This window comes from Coturnix japonica, chromosome 8, assembly GCF_054131305.1.
Source record: "Coturnix japonica strain WE chromosome 8, WE-NBRP24, whole genome shotgun sequence".
Classification (NCBI taxonomy): domain Eukaryota; kingdom Metazoa; phylum Chordata; class Aves; order Galliformes; family Phasianidae; genus Coturnix; species Coturnix japonica.
The window spans coordinates 31,198,995-31,219,800 of record NC_140670.1 but is presented as its reverse complement, the minus strand read 5'-3'; the positions used below and the strand labels follow the sequence as shown (position 1 = coordinate 31,219,800).

The 20,806-nt window shown below is 40.5% G+C and overlaps 1 protein-coding gene across 2 annotated transcripts in view; it reads right to left on the bottom strand.

Moving 5' to 3' along the window:
* The window catches only part of DOCK1 (dedicator of cytokinesis 1), a 225,924-nt gene that overhangs the window by 57,421 nt on the left and 147,697 nt on the right, over positions 1 to 20,806 (bottom strand). For both annotated transcript variants that reach the window (XM_015867551.3, XM_015867552.3), the window contains exons 30-33: positions 13,008 to 13,086; positions 12,148 to 12,248; positions 9,893 to 9,951; positions 4,582 to 4,730 (exon numbers count right to left, since the gene is read on the bottom strand). In XM_015867551.3, coding sequence (XP_015723037.2) covers positions 4,582 to 4,730; positions 9,893 to 9,951; positions 12,148 to 12,248; positions 13,008 to 13,086 — 388 coding nt within the window. The remainder of the gene's footprint in view (positions 1 to 4,581; positions 4,731 to 9,892; positions 9,952 to 12,147; positions 12,249 to 13,007; positions 13,087 to 20,806) is intronic.

Below are 20,806 nucleotides of genomic sequence, written 5' to 3'. Positions count from 1 at the left end.
GAGGAGGTCTTTCAATCCTCCAAGCTGCTATAAATTTGTTTAGATACGGGATAATAATGAATCTGCCATATAAGATTCAAAGGACAGATAACACCACTGGGAATTAGTCCTAGCTCAGAAATAACACAAAGACCCTTTGAAACTGTTAAAAGGCCACTATGAAGGTTGTGGAAATTCCCATAAGCTTTGCCTGTTCCATTTCCCATTTTCCCAGAGCATCATGGTCAGCAAACAGGTCCAGCGGCCATTTAATACAAAGGAATTTGGGATGTTCCTGGACTCGCTGTATCAGATTTTTCCCTTGCTTTTAGATGAATAACAATATCCTGAAAGAGCAGAAAATAAATAAAACTGAAACATTTACACTTCAATCACTTCTGTTCTGTCCTCAACTCCATAGCATGGAGAGGGTGAGGCTAAAGCAGGGTTCAGAGCTGGTATAAAGAAGACCTACAAGGGAACTACAGGTTGTAAAATGCGATAGATACTCGAGTAAACCAGCTAACTAAGAAGAATTATATCAATTTGAAACTCATTGATAACCAACAAGAAATTACAGAGCAAATTAAAATGCTGGTATCACTGCCTTGATGACACTAAGATTTATTGTTAAATGCTGGAAATGAATTAAAAGGGTTTTCCCCTCATTTCTTCCCATCTTTCCTCATTTAATTCTCTTCACAACAGAACATTAGCTCGAGGTACTTTAGATGCAGCCGTAGTTTTATTTTAGCAATCATCTGTATTATGCATTCATTGATTATGCATTTCTATATGATTTTGCATTATGCATTCATTCATTATGCATTTCTCTATCATTTTTCTATCTTTTTGGCAATGGCTCTATTATGCTAAGTGGCTTTCCAATTTGTATCAAATGGAACAGATGTGTTGTTCTGGTTTTGGGGCTCTTTCCTCAGACCATTACTTTCACAAAGCTCCTTATTCTTACAGCAGAAGAACACAAGCTGTATCTTGCATGCTTATAACTCTGACGGTAACACCACTGGACACTTTGACAATCCTCCTTAATAATGCTACTCAGCCTGAAAACCAGACATATGGGACTTGTAACTTCAGCATGTTCACTACAGCAGAGTGGGGGGGTTATTTTGGATGTGAGGGCTGTTCCTTTGTTATTCAATATGTCATAACACTGGAGAATAAAGAGAAGGGCTTCTGACTTAACTCCTTACCTTATTAATTAGATACTTTTGCATCTTCAAATAATTACTTCTACTCATTTATACGCATCTGAACAATGAAAAGTAATCATATGGTGATGCAGCGCTATGAGATGTAATCATATTGTGATGCAGTGCTATGAGATGTAATCATATTGTTGTGCAGTGCCATGAGATTGGGAGAACCTGTTGAACGCCTCCCTTTGCCAAAGACAAGCACCTCCCTCTGCCTCCTGCTTTCTCCATGGCGTGCTTTTCACCACATCCTACACTTGCACCTCTCTACAAACCAGCTCAGCTCAAAATGAGAATTAAATCAGCCACGACGGGTTTATAAAAGGCAAGTTAAAGTCTTGGATAGGCAAACAAAGAGGAACGTTCATAAGAAATGGAACTAGAGGAAGTGACAGATGGAAGGAACAGGCAGCCAAAGGAAGGGGTTGAGGCTTTCAATGCTTCAGATTCCATACTTCAGTGAAATGACTGTATCATGACAAACCTCCTCCCCTGCTGTCACCACGGGATCCATCACGCTCACCTGACCAGGCCTTGAACAATCAAAGCAACATTCCTTCATGGCTTCTGCAGCTCTGACATATTCCCTTTGATCTGGAAGGCTTACTAGTAAAACAAGCAAAGGGGAAATAGAATAGTGGAGAAGGAGGCATTTTCTTCTACAGGAAAGCTTCGGTCTCACACAGACTTTAGTATCAGACTCATGCTTTGAGGTACAGGCTACTTTGAAGCCTATATAATGCTTCAAAGCACCATGAAAGGGAGAGGACAGAGATGGGTAACTCCAGCTTTTAATTCAGTCAGCCTTTAATTTAGAGGAATTTATCTTCTGCTTCTTCTCAGGGCTATATATAGCGGAAGAGCAAAATCCCCGTCCTGCCTGTTACTGGTTTTACCAATTCATACAGAAATTAAAACAGCCATGGGGAAAGCTGTCTGTTCAAAAACACGAGCCATCACGGCATCATAGAACTTCTGCAAATTCCTCCCACACGCATCATGAGGTTTGCACATCTGCTGGAGAAGTGGAGCCAATTTAAACCCTTGCTGATGTGACTAATAAGGTTAGATAATTGGATTTCTGGCAGATTAGTTTAACAGCAGCCAACCATTCGGTTTTGAACTTCTCTTTAAAAGCAAGACTAGACAGTAATAATTGGTAGTTGCACACACATACTGAAACACTGTATGTTACATTGGCAGATTAAGTATGAAAGCTTGCCTAGGTACTAGTAATACTTAAATTATTTTACATCTATTTCCATCATTCAGAAGATATCAAACACTACTGTTGACAAACAAGTTATTGCCTGAAAGACAGATGAAACAATCAAAGTTTGGGAAGCTGAAGGGAATTGCATTTGTTTGGTTCTCTGGATCAGTTCCAGTCATACCTCAACCTCCATATGGCTGCAGCCAACTTGGATTGACACCGACTTGTGATGTTCACAGTTCCAGACCTTCAGCACTAAGCCTTACCAGGGTCTGTAAATGGATGCTATAGGGAATCTCTTAGCAGACAGACAACTCTTATGGGGTTTATACGGCATTTTGGACACATCCTCTGCTGGCTGCATGCAGGTGGCTTAGAGACATCAGACAAGGTCTGATGCTGAACCGAGCTGACAAGTTACACCTAACGAAAAGACTGAAGGACCAAATGCCTTTTCTGCCTCGCAGATAAGGTCAGCCCCCCTGCCCTTGTTTGGAGAAGCAATGAGGATGTAAACAGTGACCCAGTAACAGCGCACCAGGGATGACTGCCTGCAGAAAAAGGATGGATGCAAGTTTGTGAGAGCTGGAAGGGTGCAACCCTGAAAACAAAGGAAATTGCTGGTATCTTCATTCCCCAAACACCCATCTCAGAGCCCCAGCACGTATACAACTTCATTACCTGCAAAATTATAAATGGATAGACTGATTATTCCATCTGACATCAGGGTTCACTCCAAATGCAATAAGAAAAGGCTTAATACCGCTGTACCTGTCACATCAATGTTACGTCCATAAAGAAAGCAGCAGTACTGACACAAGAAATACATGTTGACTATCTATAATCCAGGACAGCTCTGACTTTAGCACCAGGCATTTTTCTTCTCAAAAGGCAAAAACAATTGTGTGAAACATTTAAGAAGCTCATTTCTTAAAATCACCCAAACATTCCACACAGAGCTGGTTTTCTTCCATCAAGAAAACACGGGGCCATAAATTTAGCCATAAAGTTACCCTCGGATTATTCATGATCCATATAATTGTACAAATAAAACACGGCATGTAACAAAGTGAGTGTCTGACAGGAAACAGTTTAAATGGCATCCCAGCGAGCATTTCAATCTTTACAGTATCATCAGAGTCAAACATAAGAAAGAATGATTATGCAGTAATTGGAGGGATCCAAAACACAGTTTTCAACCTTTCCATACAGCATCCAGCGTAAAACAAATCAAAGTAATAAAGCTGATGCAATTTCCCCATGTTTAAATCTCTTCACGCAGGCATTCATTTATTTTGGCTACAGATTAAGAGCTGGTTATGAATAACTGCTCACGAAAAAATACAGAAAAAGATAAGAATTCCCATCCAAGAAAGAAAAATGCTAAGAGAATGGAAAAAAAGAACCTAAGCGATGCATCAAACTGTACTGCAAAGTTTTCAAAGTCATCCTGAATGGACACAAATTTCCCTGTCTAAAGTAGCTGTGATGGTTTATGTTACAAAACTAAGTGGCTTAACCAGTTTTACACTCAATCTATAAGTTCAGGTTTCAAGGGAAAGAAGGTAAAATGAAGAATCTCAAGAAACTCCCCTTCATCTTATTTGTCTCTCAAAACCTTCTGCTATCAGCATGTGCTTACTCAAGGACTTCCTTTAGTGTGTGAAATGAGAATAGGATAAAATACTCCACCAGTAGTTTGGATGTTGCATTAACTATCTAGCAGGAGGATAAGCTGCTACTGGTTGGTCAGCCCCTTTTCCTCTTCAGAACAGTAAAAATGAGGTTAATACAGTCAAAATTGCACGATACTAGAGATGATGAATTTGTATGCATTATAGCTTCTTTTGTCACGTTATCAGGCTTCTCTTCACGTCCAACTCAACTGAGAAGCAAACCCTTTCCCTAAGTCACAGTGAAATTTAAGACATCTGTCTTTGCTCTCCTGCTGTAGCATAAAGAAAGGTTTCATTTACCTCGTGCAAATGTTGCCTTCAGTGAGAATTTAAAACCTTCAGATTAAAATTCTATAGCTATTCAGAGTTATAGAAAACAAACAAATCCATAATTATATTTTTCTTGCAAAACAAATAACGAAGCAACAAAAGTTCATACAACGAACAGCTAAATCTGTCTTCTGCCTTCCAATAGTCGTTGCCTACTGCTTACCATCTGGAAGCTTCTGGTGGAATGAAATTCACACTGCATCATATCGAAGAAGATGGGGATCGTAGCTTTTCGAAGCTCCGTTTCGGGGATAAGCGTCATTTCCAAGATAGGTCCCACCATTTCTGGGATGAACTTGATTTTATGCTGACCTTTAAAAGGAAGAAGAAACACCACATGTCAGAGCTAATGAATGGCCACCGACTTGGTAGGAGATAATTGTTCTAAAAGCCATAACCATAAACTGTCATACAGTTCACATGCAAGATGGCATTTCTCAAGATCAGGCTTTCCTGAAATATGTGTTGTAATTTATCTCTCAAGAGGTTAAGTACGGGATATTAGAATCCCAAACTAATGAAGAGCTGCTGAACCAATAATCAAGCTGAAACTTGCTGTGTTTTCCACAGATCACCAACACTTACACACACATGAAATTTTAGGGTTTTCTTTCTATTTTACAGAGAAGGCAGCTAAAAGGCACATTGCTTGTATTAACTTATTTAGACTTCTGTATCTTCCACAGCGTACAAAATGTTCCCTGTGTCACTCTATCAAAATGTCACCACGAGTTCATGCTTGCACAGCCCCGAGACACGAAGCTACATCTTACCTAAGCTGACAATACGTCTCCCATCTCCAGGAGCTGATCTGACTGGCTAACTTTATTTCACATTTACCTTCCCAACAGAAAAGCACACCTCCCCCAGTGCTCCCTGCTACGTGCTCTGCACACAGAGCAGGAAGGAACACTTAACAGCAACACACAGCCTAATAAATACTGGACTTGTTAGGAGCACGTAGTTCCTGTTCTTTTGTTGGATGAAGTGTATAGGATGGAGATTATACAATCTGCAAATGACCTGCTCAGCTTCACCATAGAAAGATGCCTGCACAGGGCAGTGTGAGGGCACTGGGGAGTTCTAGGCACAGGACTCAGCGGTGGAAGTTCAGAAAACACAAAGATTCCGACCAAGACTTTGTAAAAGCCAAATAACCCCTCTGGGCATTCGTTTTCTCTCAGCTGTAGCAGATGACACTGCCTAAAACAGAGCAGCAGGAACAGATTTATTCTATCACAAAATGCAAAGATTAATATGTGGAAGACATTAGAAGTCCAATACCTTAAAGCTCTGCATTGAACCTGGAACGTTATGGAGCTCATTTGGTTTTGTAATAATAATAAAAGAGTAGAAATTCACACTGGCCTGTGCACCTTGCAGGGCATTCAAGTTTCAGTGGGTGAAGTTTCTTACAAATAAGAGGTTAATGGCTGCAGGTAACAGAGTGCTTTAGGAACACCTCTATGCTCCCACTGCTGGTGGGCTGGGCTGCTTAGAGCTGAGCTAACTGCAGGAGCCCCCAGCCCACCCAGCTTTAACACTCTCGTATGTCACTGCAGCTTATCGGTGGGGTACACAACACAAACACATCTTAATTCATTTAGATTCCATTGCACTATGCTGGCATGGCAGTAACTGTGGAAGTATTTAATTAGCAGTTTCACTTTTGACCAGAAGTAACATAAATCTGAACAAATGCAATCAAGAAAAAATCCTTTAAAGATAAAACAAAGCTGCTGCCTCTTTTTATTTTATTATTAGAGATATAATTTATGTTACTTGATTTGGCAGACTTCAGAATCCCATTAGAATTAACAATGCTATTAGGGTGAAGTCGACCAAACTCACTCCACCACGTGATGCCCCAATGCTGGCTGTTCTCTGCCTTCCTCAGAGCAGCATCACACTCAGCATCCCAGGTGCCAGTTTTCTTGCATCATGCCTGAGCAATGTCAGAGCTGAGACTTCAGGAAACAAACAATAGTGACACAAGGTATTTGTCAGGCATGAATTCAGTGTCCCAAGGTTCTCTGTAGGCCGCAGTGGTTTTTCACTGCTTCATGTGCAGGGCCCCTCCTCAGAGAATTAACAAACCTCTGTTGAAATTTCAATGTGAAAAATGGAGAATTTGTAAAGGATTATTATTTTCATATATTTTTTTAAATCTCTGCCTCCCCCTTTTCCTCTTCTGAAGTGAAACATGTGCAGTTCCCCATCAAAAACAAACAATTGAGTAGCACAGCACCTCAAGGAGGAAGGGATGATCCGAATGGTGATCACTGACCCCATATGCTGAAGCACCCACAGGATGTGCTCAAGGCCCAAAGGACCTTCCACCTCACACAGACCTAACAGCAGCGAGCCCCACTTGAGAGAGCCAATATGCAAGTGCTTTCTTTAGCCGCATGATTCTCATTTCCCAGCTTCTTCTAACCTTCCTTTGGACCACTGAATAATTTGCCAGCAACGTTACCTCTGACTTGGGTCAGCTGTGCACACACACAACAAGTTTAGAGTGTTATTAGTAAAGACTCCTTATATAATGCTCAAAGTTCAGGTCTATTTTTAACCCTGGCCTTCCCTTCAACATTAACATCTTTGTCCAGTCCATTCTTGGTGTCAGGACTGTGAAGGGAGAGCTGGGCTGGTGATCAGCCCACTGCATAACAGCACCACTGGTTTATTTCACCTTCAGGACCTTCACTGTTTCTTCAACTTTTTCCTGTTGGAAACATTAACCATTGAAAACTGGTACACGTGACCCAGCACCACACTCTGTTTTGTATATGCTGAATTGCTACCTAATGCTTTTCAGTGCGTGCTGTTTGATTCCCTGTATTTACATCAAGACAGCCCCCTCTATGTTCCCACCATATTCATCCAGGTCTGAGGTGCCTCAGTCCTACCCAAACAGTGACACAAATTAATGTATTGTTTTAAAGTTCAGGCTGTGATTTGGAAGGAAATAAGCCTACAGCTACTAATATGCATCGCTACTGGTGCATGCAGGAAAATAAAAACCTCACAGCACTTTCAGAAAGCCAGCACAGCAGGGGCTCTGCATGCTGGGACTACACTCCTCAAAGCCATTCTCACTGCTACTGCATCACAGCGCTCAAACCTAAAGCCTTCATGATCAAATTGAGCAAGGTATCAGACAGGACAGCTACAGCAAGGGTTTATGTGGGAAAGCTGTCAGTCTGGATCTCTCATACAGGGCTCCCTGTTTAAAAAGAAAACCTTTACTCCTAAATCACATTATTTAAAGTGTGTATGCACAGTTACCTATTATACATGGTCCTTTTTCTTTCTTTCTTTTAAATACAGCCACTACCGCACCAGAAAAACACAAGCAAAAATAACCTTTTAGAGTTTGTATTTTACTATCTAATTTCAGACAATAAATTATACTTTTAAATGTGCATCACAACTGAAGGTCTGTCTTGTTCCCAAGTTTTAACTCCACAAGTATTATGTAATAAATTTCTAAACAAAAAGTGGTAATTTGAGGTTTATCCACTCCAATACGTAAATCAAAAGTCAAAGTTATTTGTCTTTATCGATTCCTATATACAATGGCAGATAGTCATAAAAAATTATATGCTCAATCATATGCAAGAATTACAGCTTTCTGCTTTGGGTTTTGTTTCTGAGCATAGATATTAATAATTTGACTAATGTAGTGAAACTCCTAAGATAAAAGTGTCAAACGCTCTACAATCAATTCCTCTGCAGTGGTAAGTCAGTATTCTTTCCTAATTGATGCTGTGACATACATGAGATTGGTGGAGAGCCAGAAGTTAAACACGATCAGCATTGACTATCTGTATCACAAAGAAGTTGAGAGAAAGAAAGATTCTCATTAGGAAAAATACAAAGGCCTTGTTGGATTGGGGTCCTGGCTCCGATTTGCTTTTCTACTGCAGCTTTTGTTACCAAGTGCAACAATTTACCAACTTCCCCAGTGCTTCAAATCTCAGAATTAATGATCCCAGTCACTAAGGGAATGCAGAGACATCAGAACTACAAGAGGTCACAGAGTCACCTTCCTGAGTGATAATGGTCTGTAAAGAAGAAACCTAAATCCTATCTACAACTCTATCATAAATACAATGGCTTTCATGATAGCACAGAAAGAAAGACTGAAGAAAACACTGCCCCTCCACACATGGTGGTCAATTCACAAAACACCAGTGGAGATGGTTAGCGTCTCCCTTGTAATGGTAAAAAACAGAACTCAAAGGCAGATAAATAGCCTGCACAAGAGCAGTCGGTAAAGCAGTAAAAACACAATGCACTCCACTGTCCCATGGCTGAATAAAATGGCCACATGTAAGAAAAGCCACCTCTACTTCCAGTCTGCTAAATGGCAGGGAAAATACACCAGGTTTAAGAATCCAAAGGTGCCAAAAAAAGTAGGAAAAGTAACAGATATGTGACTGTAAGCATAAAGCAGTGAAGGATTTAGCTAATAACCAACAAGGAGGCTGCCAGCATCCTGAGCCGGCTGACCCAGCATCTGTTATGGGGCCGGAACCATCACCTGCCTGTCATTTCCCACATCAGGTGAACATTACTGTGTGCAAATCTGTTCTCCAGATTTATGAAAGATGCTTCTAATAAAAAGTGAAATCAGCTGCTCTTGGAAGGCTTTTTTTTCATCATTCCAGCAGAGTGGATGATACTTCTGTGATATCAAATAATTGTGTGCCCCGGTAGCCCCTTCCTTTATATATGCTTATATATTTTTTCAAGCTTGAGCAACAACAGTTCAGCTAGAGATAGAAGTCAAGTGGCAGGTGCATTTATTTCTGATAATTTAAGGAACTTTTGATAAAACTCAGAACAGCTGAAGTGTCTCCGCTCTTAAGCTCAAGAAAATGAAATCTGGCAGATGAGTACACTCAGTTCACAGTAAATACTCCACTGCTCACAAAATTTAATCCCCATATAGCTAAATTATACCCACAGGATATACCTGGAGCTGAGAAAGATGTGCCTAATTTACCCACAAACTCCGAGGCTGTCCGAGTTCCCATTCTTTGCTGATCACCCCGAGTCATTCTGATACAGCCAAACAAGACTAAAAATCAGGCATGAAGCTGAATTTCCAGGTAAGGCTACTGGTAGCCTTCAGATATGTTCATTTTGCTACAGAACACTGGATTCTATGTAAACATTTATTTTTATATCTGTATATTTACAGAGAAAAAGCGAGAGCGCAACCTCTCACTAGAGTTGTTCCTATTTAAAATGAGGTTGAATGCCATGAAACAAAACAAAGATACATAAACATTGACTGGTTATGTATCTTCCCAGATGGTGAATCAAGTATGAAGAAGAGGCTTTATTTCTTACATCACTTGCTTCCTAGGTGCCTATTTCAGGAGAAAGTAACCTTGTTTCATCTGAACCTCCTTTAAACAAACACTGGCTGAAAGCATTAAGCAACAGGTGTAGATGCTACTTACCCAGATTATACCACATGTCCCTGATCTCAAAACCAATCTGCCTTCTCATATCACCGTATCTTAAAAAGAGAACAGAAAACAGTATTAAAAAAACCCCAAATCACATATATGACCTATCAATAAGCAGAGAAATTTGGTCTGAATATCTGACCAGCATGCAGCCCCCAAAGGCCGCAGCTCACCCCATACTCTGTGATGCCCCTTGGAGACCACTGAGTTTCCATTATGGGTTTCTACTTATTTTAAAGGGAGAACACCAAACATGTGCCATGTTTTTGGATTACCTAACTGTCCTCTGGGACACGTGGGTGTTTGCAGAGATTAATTGTGAGCGTTTCCTACTTTTCAAACAGCGATGGCTGGAGGAAGCGCGGCAGAGAGCTGCACGGCCTAAGGCTCTGTGTTATTTTTACACACACTCTTAGCATAACGTTGTCCTAGAAAATAAAACCAGGAGCACCAGGTGACATCTTGTGTGAAATCAGAAAGGAAGAGCTTCTGTGTTGCGCATTATGGGGATGAGGGGTCAAAGCAGCACAGACGTGGATGCTCCTTTGCCTGGCGGCCCAATGTCCCCCGTTCAGCTCTGGTGGCACCTTTGCCACACGTCCTCCAGCAGCGTTGATGCCAGGAAGGCTTAATGAACACAAAACCCCCCCACTGACTTCATGAATTACCAGACCAGCACCACAACCCATCCTCCAAGCCCACGTAAGGAGCTCAGACAACCTATCTGCTACACAGATTATATATTGAAGACCATTAATTAAATCACAGGATGGGAAGTGTGTGGCAACTTGTGGGGTTTTTGTGGGTTAACAGCAAGATACCCTGTCATTAATAAGGATTAATGATATTTCTCTGTATCGTTCACTCTGTAATTACCTAATGTTTCAATGCAACTTGTAGTAAAAACTGCAAATTACAATAATTAAATTAAAAAAACACATTGGAATATGTACTTAAAAAAGAAGGCAAGTGAAATTGAATGAAGGCATTATTTGCATTCCTTTGGCATTGAAGTGATAGTTGTTTCCCTGCAGCAATGAAAGTCAGTGCTTCCAAACACTTACTGCATCTGAAGAATTTACTGTCTTGATTTTTGTCCCCCCAAACATGATTAAACTGAAAATAACAACTTGTAAAATCATTATAAACAGAGATTTACAATTCAGCAAACCTCATTAAGTATCCACTTCAAATGACTCGCTCTGTTTACTGATCTCAGTAGTGAGTAATGTCTGCATTTCTCCAGCTCAGTCAGTGAAACAGGCTGCCCCACTTGATGCCAAAACCACTTCACCACCATAGAATCATAGAATCACAAAGTTGGAAAGGACCTATAAGATCATCTAGTCCATCCGTCCCTATTCTATGATTCTACCCATCCTCGCTGCGGTATCTCGCATCACAGTAACACACAAAAAGGCTTCAATTTAGAAATACAAAATACACCGTATCTCTCTATAGATAGAATATATATTACACATAGAAGAGGTTTGCTCAGGGACTCAGAGCTTTGAAACTTTTTTTGTGCATTAACTGTGGAAACCCAATTGAATATGGAAACAAAATGTTTTTTGCAGGCATTCTTTACAGATACAACAACACCAAAAGTGAACCTGCACATATAGTCTCAAAATATTCAACTGGCTTTGTCAATGCTTAATCAAGGACTGGGCTTCCAGTGCAGAGGACCCTAAGAACTTGGGGGAAAATGCACATATTAAAGTATTCACACTGAAGCGTTTTTTTTTTTTTTCTTTCTATCTGCTGTGGGATTCTGAAGTGAAATCACAGCCGGTCAGAGGTAGGCAAAGCACCCCCTTCTATAAGGGGAGAACAACACAGCTGCAGCTTGACAAAGCCAGTCCTTAGGGATAACACAGGGAAGTCCACCCTAAAAGGCTGTTGGGGATTAAGGAATAAGGAATGCCCACAGAATGAGAACGATCACAAAGCTGAAGCTATTTAAGAATGCAGCTTTATAATATGTTAATACCTCTGAGAAGTCTTGACTTCATGAATATCCTGCAGTATAAAATACTGTCTTCATCAGTAATGAATCATGTAATTTAGATCTTGATTCAAGGGTAGAAACACACGCAATGCTTGATTCATGTTTTTAAAAACCAGCCTTTCATTATACCACGACCGTGTCTCAACTTGAGTAGACTTAGCTAAGAAATTAAACTAAAACTACGCTAACAGACCTCAAGTTCTTGTCCATGATTTAGATGACAAATAGGACTTACTTGTTAAGTATTTTTGCTCTCTTAGCACTTGAAAAGTTCTCCAGTTGTAAAGACTCTTGTGTGAGAAAAGCAACGGCGAGGTGGAAGTAGTTGTTCCAAAGCTGAAAGGCCCCAGAACAACAAGAACAGGTACCATTAATTCTCTGAAATGTTTTTCTGCACGTCTACAAAACACCTTAGAAGAATCGAAGTTATTCACATAAATATTTAAAGGTGAAAATAACAGACACTACACAGACATTGTTTCTTGATGTATTTAGTACATCTCCTCACTGTGTTCACACTCCCATGAAACATTTCCCGTCTACAAATCCTCATTGATTGCATTTGATTATTCAAGTAAAATAAAATATGACCACATAGAAACAGGGAAGAGGATCCACACTCAGGGCCCACATTCAAGTCAATAGATCTACTAAAGCATCTCGTAATGGCTGTTTACATGGGTGAATAGTGATAGGACAAAGGGGGAACGGTGTTAAACTGAGACAGGGGAGGTTTGGGTTGGATGTTAGGAGGAAGTTTTTCACCCAGAGGGTGGTGACGCACTGTTCACAGGTTGCCCAAGGAGGCTGTGGATGCCCCATCCCTGCAGGCATTCAAGGCCAGGCTGGATGTGGCTCTGGGCAGCCTGGGCTGCTGGTTGGTGACCCTGCACACAGCAGGGGGTTGGAGCTGGATGGGCATTGTGGGCCTTTGCAACCCAGGCCATTCTATGATTCTATGACCTGTCTGAGAAAGGGAAGGACACCCCCTTCTGCAAGTGCTGAGGACAGAATGACTGAATGGAGCTAACTTGGATTCCAGGGTTTGTATTACATCCCAAGACACTGTTTGGTATTTTGATACATTTCTCTTACCTGCAACTCAAAGTTGGCTTGATCAAGAAATTTTTTGTTGAGCATATCTGCATACTGATTAATTGCTCGCAGGAAGACTCTGAAAGATCAAGAGAAAATTACATAATTACACACTCTTCAGTGGCACCTTTGTACGTTTGGCATTCCAATTAGACGGAAACCGGAGTCTGTCTGGGAAGCGAGATTTGTAGCTGTTAGTTGAGGAGCAGCGCGATCTCAGCACTGTCGAGCATACGGAATTATATGCAGATGTTCTCAAAAATTAATCAAGCAAATTCGCAGACACGGAGTAAAGAAACATAAGGGATGTTTTGGATAAAATCACTTGTCTTTAAAATATCTCATGATAATCAGGAGATCATTAAACATTCAGTTTATTAGAAAAAAATAAAGTTGCTTCTCCCCCCCCCCCCCCACCTTCCTTTAAAGTGACAGTGCCTTAATGCTGGAGCTCTCCAGAACTGAAACTGGCTCTATTTAAACTTGCAGGTGAAGCAAAACGTGTTTTCAAACACAAGAGACAGGCACTATTTTACTTATGGAACAAAAACACATTAAAAAGCTGTTGAAGGACAGTCTTCAAAATGTTGTGCAATGTTCTACTTCTAAAATGCTAATTTAATACCCAGTACAGTTTATTGCTTCCCTAAAAAGGTTGCTTGTTAAATTGCAATAGGAGTTGGCTTGACAAGCTTTAAAAATAAAACCAAATGGTACAGTATAAGTAGGTCACTACATATTCATGGTGCTGAAAAGTAAACATATTATTCTCCGGTATTCTAATCTCTATTTCCAAAATAAACATTAGATTCCTCCTGAAAACTTTAAATTTATGCTATGGAACTGCCAGCTAATGCTCAGACAAATGAGCCTGTCTTTGGAGGAGGCTGTGATACAGATTTATGTTCCCTTAAAGCTCCAGTAACGATGAAGACCAATCATAACAAGCAAAACCTTCCTTTCCTTTTCCCCAAAAGCAATCTTTAAGAAGAGATCGGCCCTATTGGATACAAATAAGGAGGTTAATCTTTCTACAGGCTGGCAAAAAACAAATCAGTTGAAGAAGTTAGAACCTTTATTTGAATTTAAGATACTTACTGATCTGTCCTGAGAAGAAAAAAACATCTACCTGAATGCATGGCTGCCCAAATGAAATCAAACCTCACACCGAGATCAAGATGGGAGCAGAGGTTATTCGCATGTATTATATTAAACAAAACAAGGCACTAATTGCCACACAGCTGGGATGTAACCATGCTATAGAATCATATCACTCCCACATCAGGAGAAGGCAAGTATCCAAACATGAACAGAAAAATTATTATTTTCTGGTAAAGGTACCAAAGAAAACATAGATCATGAAAGAATATGTTAAATAGGAATGAATATGTAAAAAAGAAAGATATATACATGCACACATAGATAGGTTTAAGTGTTTAAACACATAAGAAAATACACATAACCATATGTGCATACATATGTTTCATAACATTGCGCTTTGCACCTAAAAAATCTCATATGCATCCCTGTACTCGTACCCAGCACATGCAGAGATGCATTTCAAGAACAGCACTTCCATGCATTATTCACCATATCTTTGTCACTGTGTATATTTGGAAACAACTTCATTAAGAGATTTCATAAATGAGATGAATTCAGTGTACACCATAACACGCTGTGGACGTGCTTTAGATCTATGATTCAATTACTGAGTTGCAGCACATACAAAGATTGAATCCAAAGTTATCCCTGTAACCAGAACACCACCAATTCCATATGTAGATTTATGTCCTGTTTTGTTTTGTGCTTTTTAAGGTCTGACAATGCTCTGAGATCCATAACTCTTCCCAGAAGGATCAGCAACGTACCAGTAGGAAGAGCTCACTGACATTCCTCATGCTACCAAGATAAAATCAGTTCCAATACAGGGAGGATTATGCCTCCAATTTAATTATGTTGCCTCAAGACATCACTGTAATGTATTCAATCTGCTCCATCTAATTAAGCTTTGGAACAATCTCATTACTTTATATACCATTATTTTTCTTCAAATCGTAGCTCTCATTTTTCCCCATGTTCATTCAAGTGGCTACAAATAAACAACAAACAGTGCAGAATCTACTGTACATAGCAAGAGAAAAAAGGACCAAACCACAACACATCTATAAAACTGTAATTGTAAATAAATACCACCACTCACTCGCAGCCCATATGCTATCATGTAACTAGAGTGCTTTGGGAACGTAGGCATCCTCCCAACCTCCTACAGAAGAGCACAGAAAAAATAAAGAAAAGAAAAAAGTGGAGACTGAAGTGCTGATTTTTTAATTATTCAAGCCCCATTTTGGTTTTCATTTAATTTGATGTTACACTCAATCCTATTACCATAAAAAGAGAAGTCATAAAGCGGAATAATCACAGACCAGTTCAACTACTAATACCTCCTGGCACCCTTAACGTCACCAAAATGGTTTCTGAGCTCGTAGCGTGTTCCAACTTCCCTATTACAGGATCTCCTAATGTCAAGAGAAAACGAGATGTTGATGACTTCACCTCATGAAGATGATTTTAAGAACATGACCATCAAGAAGAAGCACGTCACACAGCACACCTGGATAACAAGGTCAGATAGATTTCATCCCACCTGCACCATGGATTGAAGTTTGATGGTCCTGAAGCTCACAAAAGAAATGCTGAATGTAAGCAATGACGTAGGTCAATATTGCTTTCTGGTGTCATCGTTGACTCATGACCACCTTAAGTTCATTATGACATTACGACCTTATGACACACTCACACAGGAGTGAGGAGCAACGTCATCCTGAAAACAGTATAGAACAAATGCTATGATTTGGTTGCTCTGGGCCAAGAGAAGTCACCAAAAGCATCTCCCACATTCGGATGAAGAACATCAATCCACAGGGGCACAGCTTATCTCGGTGTAATTAATAACAAAGATTAGCGCTTGGTGCTTGTGCATAAAAAGGAGTGCTTCTCTCCAAGTTCAGCTTCTACTAACAAAAGAATGCATTATCCACATCAGGAGGAGCCATGAAAGTTAAAACCTTGAGAAACAGAGAAGTTGAAAGTTGGCTGGAACTGCTCTCAATGTACTTAGTTATGATACTGAGAACGGTGCATGCAGCAACAAAATCTAACGCTAATGTATTGCAAAAGATTTGTTAGACAAAAGACTTTATCAACCCAATTAAAAGAAGGAAATTAACATTTTTCCACAATGTGATCAGAATAGAAAGGATACGATTACAGAGGAAAATCACTTCAGGAGATGTGAAGGGAAGAAAGAATGGTGCTGAAGGGCAAGTAACCAAACTAACTTCTTAGAGAGATGAGGTTTGACACCCTGTTCATTTATTTCTTGATAAGACACCTTATCAGTTCTTCATACGTCAGGTGGAATAACCACTTGCACCAGCACATAGCAAGTCAAACACCTATGCTGCAGCTGGGTACCACTCACCTTGCTCTCCCTGCCCTGGGCACAAGGACAGGTAAGTCCTCATCCCTCCCATAATTTCTCCTCCCTTACAGCCCTCCACCCAGAGTCAATAAGCCCACCCAATATGATGCCCGCTCAAGTTGTAAACATAACTTCAATTGCAACCACTGCGTATTTTTATCACTGCTAATTCTTAATCACATCCAGTGATCTCACAGGGGGTCGAATGGTTTGTGGAAACACACCTAGAGATTGCTAGAGCAAATAACACCACAGATACTACTGCTTTCATTCTCTCATTTTACCTTTGCAGAGAAGCCCTACAAACAATCTCACTGAATCCAGGAGGCTGGTGCTACTTGTCACATCCAGGCCTCCACTAGCAACAATAAACGAAGGAAAGACAAAGAGTGTGCAAGTGGAACAGCAGTCACTGTGCTAAACAACACCTTTTTTCTTCCCTTTCTCAGGTACAGCTGGTTCTCCATTCTCTCTTATAATTAATCACATGCCCTGATTTGCTTGTTCTCTCTGCTGAATGTATCTGTGCCCTGTGTTCACTCAGCCTCTCCCACCACTAGAAGGCATTCGCAAAAGCTAAAGGAGATGAGCAGAGCTGCATCACACCCAACTCACCAAGTAACACACATGTGAAGATCAAACTGACTCTGCACAAAGTCTTTTTCTTTACTGGAGAATGATACTCCTGAAGTAGAACCTCTCCTGCAGTATATCCTGTTGTGCACAGTATCTTGTCAGCTTTCATGTCAGGTTTATATTATAAGCACTTGCACAAAACACAAGAAAACCTGAAAACAGTGCAAGCTACAAATGTAGTCCCCAAAGCTCTGAAGAGAACATGAAAGAATAAGTGCAGAAGAACCAAGGAACCAAAGGATGAATGGTTTCTGTAATGACAGCGTAACGACCTAAACAAGAACATACACACACAGCTTAAAATAATTTCAGTTTAGCTGCTAATTCAATAAAAGAGAGAATTTGAGAGACGTTATAAAAGGGCCTATTACGCCATTTCAGTTAATTTAGATGGAGGGATAATGAATGCTTTATTACAGCTGATCGGCCTTCCTGCACATTACCATGCTCCACATGCTTGTGATTTTGCTGCTCAGGGAGACAAACTTGCTGTGCATATATGAGACAGACCACTCTTATCTTGTCAGACTGTGTACGAAACAACAGACCTAGACCTTGAAATCCCCATGCCAAACCCAGACCTGAACAAATGCTCGCTAACACATGAATACCAAAGTCTTCTTTTAAAGAGCAATCGCATCAAATACCTTCACAGTATTTCTCAACTTGTCATCTGCAGAGCAAAGTTTTAAACAACTTTTCACTTGCATATAAATTAGAATGCTTATTTTAATCCATCCCTGTAACAGCTTTTCTCTTGGCATCACACACAGGATGACGATTCTCCAGTTATTACGACCCCTGAACACAGAGAATATGTGACACTCTGATACACCTCCTGTGTATGTCAAATAAAAGGCAAAATCATGGCAATGTATGAGCACGAAGGCACGTGTCCTCCTCCCATCTCCCCCCAGTTGTCTCCCATCCCAAATTCTCTATTCCTTCCTTGTGATATTATTACTATTAACTTCTTTTCACACCTCCCAACCTGACAGCTGCTCAGCCCACATCAAGGTTTCCAAAATCCTTTTCATTTTACACTTCTCTATGCGATAGTTCTCTGCCCAGCCTACTTCTCACTTATTCTTTTCTGTTGCTGTTGTCGTTGAATAATACCTTAAAAAGAGTCCTTGTAATATATTCCTTCTAATTCGTCAGGCTAAAGAGCAGCCAAAACTTGGGAAGAAAAAAAAAAGACAAGAAAGAAAAGAAACAAAACCCTTGATCATTTGCTTTCTGTTGAATTACAATTCCTGGGCTGACCGCGATAATAGCACAGAGTAATCCCAATGAAGACTTGCTGCTAAATACTTACATTAGCATAATCTTCTCATAACGTCTACTTCACACCAGCACAGGTGCGTGGTGTCACTTTATTAACCTATTTTCTAATAAATATTTCAGAAACAGTTTTAGCATATTATCTATAATCACTGACACCTCCTTCCTCATTTATATTCCGTGCTGTGCGCCCTCTAAAACAACGGGGACGGATGGATGAAAAATAACTGCAAGTTACAACGTTCTGAAGGACAAACTTGCGCTCTGACTATCAACGACCACATCCACAATGCTCTGCTTCACAAACCGCCCCTGCAGCGCTGCTGTCTCACACCTTAAGGCCTATTATTGGGACAGAGAAGTGCTCTGACGCCGGGCAATCAAACAATAAATGTTAACAGAAAGAAACAACACAAAGGAAAGAAGAAAGTTGGGATTTCTTCTTCAAAAGCATTCTGTCTCAAGTAATTCCAACTGCCATTTAGCTCCAGCCATGGATTGAACCTCATGCGCTACATTTCACCTCCTAGAGACTTTCCTGACAGAGAAATAAAAGCTTTAAGTGGTGTTTTCTAAGGGAAATGCTAAAAGACAATGCAAAGGCTACAACACTGGGAAGCCAACATCTATTGCAGGTAGACAGCATCAGTGCTCCACTCCCCAAAACCTACAAGGAAAGTACAACCACTGAACTCAAACCTGACTATTCCCATAATGACAGTCAGCAAAAACTTGGGACGGATCTTGTAATTTAGAACAAAAGTAATTTCTTGAAGCACCGCTATAAGAAATCTCCATGTTCAGCTGCATTAATAAGTAAGCAGATTTCATCTAAAGCAGCGCTCAACAAACTTTGCTATGGAGCAGGTATCACCACCTTCCCTTGCTGAGTTTATGTGCTGAAGAACATCACTTCCAAGCAGTTGCATTTCCAAACCAAGAAGGAAGAGCATGTTTGCAATAGTCCCTCTATACAAGATGCCTAAAGGTCACTCAGCAACACAAAAACGCGGTGTCTTATAAGAAGTAAATCTTGGCCTTAGAAGGGAATACTCCCTCAGTATTTTACATTTGCTGCAGTATAAGACATCAACATCTGCATGGAAACACAGCAACAAGGAAGTTTTTAAAGAGATAGTTGCTACAGAGCAATCTATGACCACCCACACAAGCCATCCAAACAGCCCCAGCCATCCCAGCCCTTGGATTCTGTTGGTACCAGCAACAAGATTCAGCTCCCAGGAATGACCAACCCCAGGGCAATTCAGTTCAGCTCCCCACTATGTTATACAAAGGAAGCAAAATACAGAACCACCTTTAGGATGGTGTGTTGAACTCTGACAAATAGAAAAACCACTGTTTATCTCCTTACCATGCTGCTTTTGAAGGAATCTGGCCTGGAAATAACAGTTAAAAAGAGGGACTGAAGCCACGTAAAGCACAGCAAAGGACACCAGGTAAATTGTCCTGTAGAGTGTGAATCTTCTGATTATGAATTTGGAAAAAAATCTATGTTTCAAACACATGACAGCACTGCACCAGCAAGGGAACCTCTATCCTTTCCAGCCGACAGCACCGTCCTGTGCAACACATGCATTTCTGCAGATACCTTGATGTGAATACAGATTAAGGCTACTTGGGGTAATTATGGATAAATCAATAGAATTGATTCACTGCATTTCATATTCTTTGACATTTCCATCAATTGTGCAATCAATTGTTTAGACAATTGCAGCTGGATAAATTCATCTCCTAATGTCTGGAAAATAATCCTAATTTTTCCTGTGGATATTTGATCAAAGTCCATCACGGGATACAAGTGGGGAAAAAGCAAGTAACCCGCAGAGCAAGGTGCCAAGAGATGCACCACAGGTTAGTCCAGCAGCAGACCAGTATATTATAATACACACACATATTAGATATATTTATATATACCAGAATCATAGAACAGCCTGGATTGAAAAGGACCATAGGGATCATCCAGTTCCAACCCTCTGCTACATGCAGGGTCACCAACCAGCAGCCCAGGCTGCCCAGAGCCACATCCAGCCTGGCCTTGAATGTCTCCATGAGGCAACTATAACAGCTGCTCCTCTTTGCTGTTTTCATGCACTGATGGGGTTGGCAGCCTTGTGAAGAGATCACTAATGCTGGGAAAGAATTGAAAAACCACCACAACAATATAACCACTTTTCTGGAGCTTTAGGTAAGGCTGCATTTGATCTTAAAAGTTGCTCTCAGATATTGCTGTCATACAGTGTTTCAAGAAGGCAGTGGGGTATGCAAGGGGAGAGCGAAGTGAGACAAGAACACTGCTGGTCCCTTGCACAGACAATTGCTCACACAACCCAGCTATTAACCTCTGGACAAGATCAGTGCTTTGCTCTTCTTTTAATTT